This window comes from Lactuca virosa, chromosome 4, assembly GCF_052849685.1.
Source record: "Lactuca virosa cultivar CGN04683 chromosome 4, Lactuca_virosa_CGN04683_v6, whole genome shotgun sequence".
NCBI lineage: Eukaryota > Viridiplantae > Streptophyta > Magnoliopsida > Asterales > Asteraceae > Lactuca > Lactuca virosa.
In genome coordinates, this window is record NC_136429.1 from 34,469,203 (window position 1) to 34,473,334 (window position 4,132).

General features: G+C 35.4%; 1 protein-coding gene across 1 annotated transcript; it reads left to right on the top strand.

The window, feature by feature from the left end:
* The first annotated feature begins 216 nt into the window (after positions 1–216).
* On the top strand, positions 217–3,750 carry LOC145103874 (uncharacterized). The gene is made up of 11 exons (XM_079041145.1): positions 217–368; positions 906–1,328; positions 1,403–1,649; positions 1,737–1,849; positions 1,937–2,016; positions 2,115–2,256; positions 2,355–2,435; positions 2,525–2,812; positions 2,897–3,129; positions 3,195–3,261; positions 3,370–3,750. Exons 2-11 carry the CDS (start codon positions 936–938, stop codon positions 3,487–3,489), a joined length of 1,764 nt encoding a protein of 587 aa, XP_078897271.1. The 5' UTR covers positions 217–368; positions 906–935; the 3' UTR covers positions 3,490–3,750.
* The last annotated feature ends 382 nt before the right edge of the window (positions 3,751–4,132 follow it).

Sequence of the window (4,132 nt, forward strand, 5' to 3'; positions counted from 1 at the left end):
ATATTTAAAAAGTTATACAAGTCTATGTGGGTAAAAGAATATTTGTTAAAAGTTTTAAAAACATAAGAATTATCTATAAGTTTTTTTTTTTTTTTTTACTTCGAGATTTATATAATATATCCCAAATTTCAAAAATACAAAAGCACCATTTATGAGGTTTTGCAGTAGCATCCCAAAATAACTTAAGTCAAAAAAAAAAAAAAGCCACAGGGGCAGTAGTGTAAAAGGATTTCGTTTTCGGATACTCACGTAATGATCCGTTAATAAGTATTTCATCTCCCCCCGTCTCCTATCTCTGGTAGTGAAAAGAGGAACCATCGGCTTGGCATACAACTAACTCAAAGCCGGAAAACCATTAACTGCCGCCGGTGAGATCTAGATACACTCCGGTCTCATATATCTTTTCTTCCCTTTAATCTCTAAACTGTTCGCTTATTATGTGTCTGTTGCTTTCTGTTATGTAATTTGACCAAACAATTCGATCTTTTGTTCCGATTTTTACACTATTAACATAAACCTAGGGAGTAGTAATCTTATTGGAATCTCATCCCTATTTTTTCCTGAATTCGAAGTCCCTAATTTCTTCCATTGATATCTAGATTTGTTATGCTAGGGTTAATTCTAGATCTCATTTTCCGAAGGAGATTTCAATCTTCTTTAGAGCTCTCTCTCTCTTTTTTTTTTTTTTTTCAGTTAATTTAAATGAGTGATTTCAACTAACATGCCATCTTCGTTTAATTGTGCATACTGACACCGTTACTTATATAAACGAGTGACTCATTTATTTGATACTCAAGATTAACTAGAGGGCTATATATTATGTATACATTCTCGATTCTTCCTATACATGCACTTTTCATCTCGATCCATGAGTTAACTCTGTGTATAATCGCCTGAAACTGCAGTAGTGTCTGTGTCTCGGAGTTGAGACAACTATGTCCATGGTAGACGAGCCCTTGTACCCCATAGCAGTACTGATAGATGAGCTGAAGAACGATGATATCCAATTACGATTAAATTCCATCAGAAAGCTTTCTACAATTGCTCGTGCTCTAGGAGAAGAACGAACCAGAAAGGAATTAATTCCTTTCTTGAGTGAAAACAATGATGATGATGATGAGGTTCTTCTTGCTATGGCTGAAGAGCTAGGTGTGTTCATTCCTTATGTTGGAGGACTTGAGCATGCTCATGTGTTACTACCCCCTTTGGAAACTCTTTGCACTGTTGAAGAAACATGTGTGAGAGACAAAGCTGTGGAGTCTCTATGCAGGATTGGATCCCAGATGAGAGAAACAGATTTGGTTGACTGGTTTATACCTCTTGTTAAGGTATCTTTCTTTTCCTTCTCTTTCTAAATGTAAGTCCATGTCATGTTTTACACCTTTTGTTACTCTTTCTGCAGAGGTTGGCAGCTGGTGAATGGTTCACTGCTAGAGTTTCTGCCTGTGGGCTGTTTCACATTGCTTATCCTAGTGCGTCAGAGATGTTGAAGGCAGAATTGAGGTCAATTTATAGTCAGTTATGTCAAGATGATATGCCTATGGTTAGGAGATCTGCCTCTACAAACTTGGGGAAATTTGCTGCTACTGTGGAACCCTCTCATCTCAAGACTGATGTCATGCAAATGTTTGAAGATCTTACACAGGATGGTGTGTTGTTTAATGTTCTCTTTCATATCTGAATCCATGATAGAATCTTGCAAATTCTTGCTAAAAAATTCACCTAAAATGTCACAGATCAAGATTCTGTTCGTTTGCTTGCTGTGGAGGGTTGTGCTGCTCTTGGGAAGCTGTTGGAACCTCAAGACTGTGTTGCACATATTCTTCCTGTCATTGTCAATTTTTCTCAGGTTTAACTTTTTATCTCCTTTTTGTTTGTAAAAATAAATAAATTCACCAAATTTATTTATTTTTCTCATAAGTCTTGTTGGATTTAGGACAAGTCATGGCGTGTTCGATACATGGTTGCTAATCAGCTGTATGAGCTATGTGAAGCTGTGGGCCCTGAACCTACCAAGTAACTATATTTTCAATTTTCATTTTAATAAATAAATTCTCAATCTACCTAATCCTATTTAGATAATGTATATATGTTGTTGTGAATTGTGAATATAGAACGGATTTAGTTCCAGCATATGTTCGGCTACTTAGAGACAATGAAGCAGAAGTACGTATTGCAGCTGCTGGAAAAGTCACCAAATTCTCCCGCATTCTTAGTCCAGAACTTGCTATTCAGCATATTCTTCCATGTGTCAAGGTCTGTTTTTCTTTTTTCTTTTAAACACAAAAACTTAAAAAAATCGTGTTATCTAATTCTAAGTTTCTAACTTAACTTTTTCTCATAATGATATGTAGGAGTTGTCTTCAGATTCTTCTCAGCATGTTAGATCAGCTCTTGCCTCTGTTATAATGGGCATGGCTCCTGTGTTAGGGAAGGTAGTACTTAATTACTTATTATAAATTTTTAAAAATAAAATCTGTTGTTGATGATTGGAAATGAATAAGTTATGGTAAAAATAACGCAGGATGCAACTATCGAGCAACTTCTCCCTATATTTCTATCACTTTTAAAAGACGAGTTTCCAGATGTACGCTTGAATATTATTAGTAAGCTAGATCAAGTGAATCAGGTGATTGGGATCGATCTTTTATCCCAATCATTACTTCCAGCAATTGTGGAACTTGCTGAAGACAGACATTGGAGGGTGCGATTGGCTATAATAGAATACATACCTCTGTTAGCAAGTCAGTTGGGTGTCGGGTTTTTTGATGATAAGCTTGGTGCTCTTTGCATGCAATGGTTACAAGACAAGGTTTGACTCAGTCTCAACAAAGTCAAACAAATAATAATATAAAAAAAAATTTATGTTGCTATTATATGTGATATGTGTGAACAGGTATATTCGATCAGAGAAGCTGCTGCTAACAATTTGAAGAGACTGGCGGAGGAGTTTGGTCCGGATTGGGCGATGCAGCACATTGTCCCGCAGGTCTTGGAAATGGTCAACAACCCGCATTACTTGTACCGCATGACCATTCTTAGCGCCGTTTCTTTACTTGCTCCTGTTCTCGGCTCTCAGATCACCTCTTCCAAGTTGCTACCCGTTGTCGTTACTCTCGCCAAAGACAGGTAAATTACCTTTTTACCCCTCCCCCTCTCCCTCTTTCTATCTCTAATTTCTTTTTCTTTTTCAGAGTGGCAAATATCAGGTTTAATGTCGCAAAGGTCTTGCAGTCTTTTATCCCTATTCTTGACCAATCTGTAAGCACCACGCCGCCGCCTTTTTTTTTTTTTTTTTTTTTTTTTTTTTTTTTAATGTTTGGATTTTGATTATGACTATGTTGACTCATGTTTTTTGATTTTGTTAAGGTGGTGGAGAAAAGTGTAAGGCCATGTCTGGTTGAGTTGTCGGAGGATCCGGATGTTGATGTGCGTTTCTTTTCGAAAGAAGCACTTCAGGCTATTGATCAAGTCATGATGTCAACCTAAGTTCATATACATATGTTATGTTATGTTATGTTGCATATGCTAACTTGTGACTTATATAACACCCACCAATACCATTAGTCTCTCTCCTCTATTCTGCATTTTGTTTATTTTGGCCTTGGTAGTAGACGACATTGTGTGTTATGGATACTTGTTTTTGTCATTCAGACCATGCATGCTGTTTCTTGTTGTTTTCTCCTAATTTTGACATATGTTGATACTTTAATCAATGGAGGAAATGTGGTCTGGGAGTTTTTGCTTTGACTTGTTTACATGTGCTTGCTTACGTTCAAGACAAATCAAAACAAAACATAAAATTAAGATTAAAGACACAAGTTGTGTATTAGGACATGAGGTATGGTCACTACATGCTCACTAAAAAGGTGACGCTATTTATATGCCACATCACCTCTATTATATGTTAACTAGCTCTTGAAAATGGTTTTATCTTTTTATTTTTTATTATTATTTTGATATTTAGATTAAATAAAAAACATAATTAATACATTTAAATAAATGTTTCATTTTACTTAAAAACACATTATATAACTTAAATTTTAAAGCTAAATTACTAAAAAAAACATAAATGCATCAAATTTCAAACCTAAATTACTAAAAAAAAATAATATAAAACCATAGCCTTTGG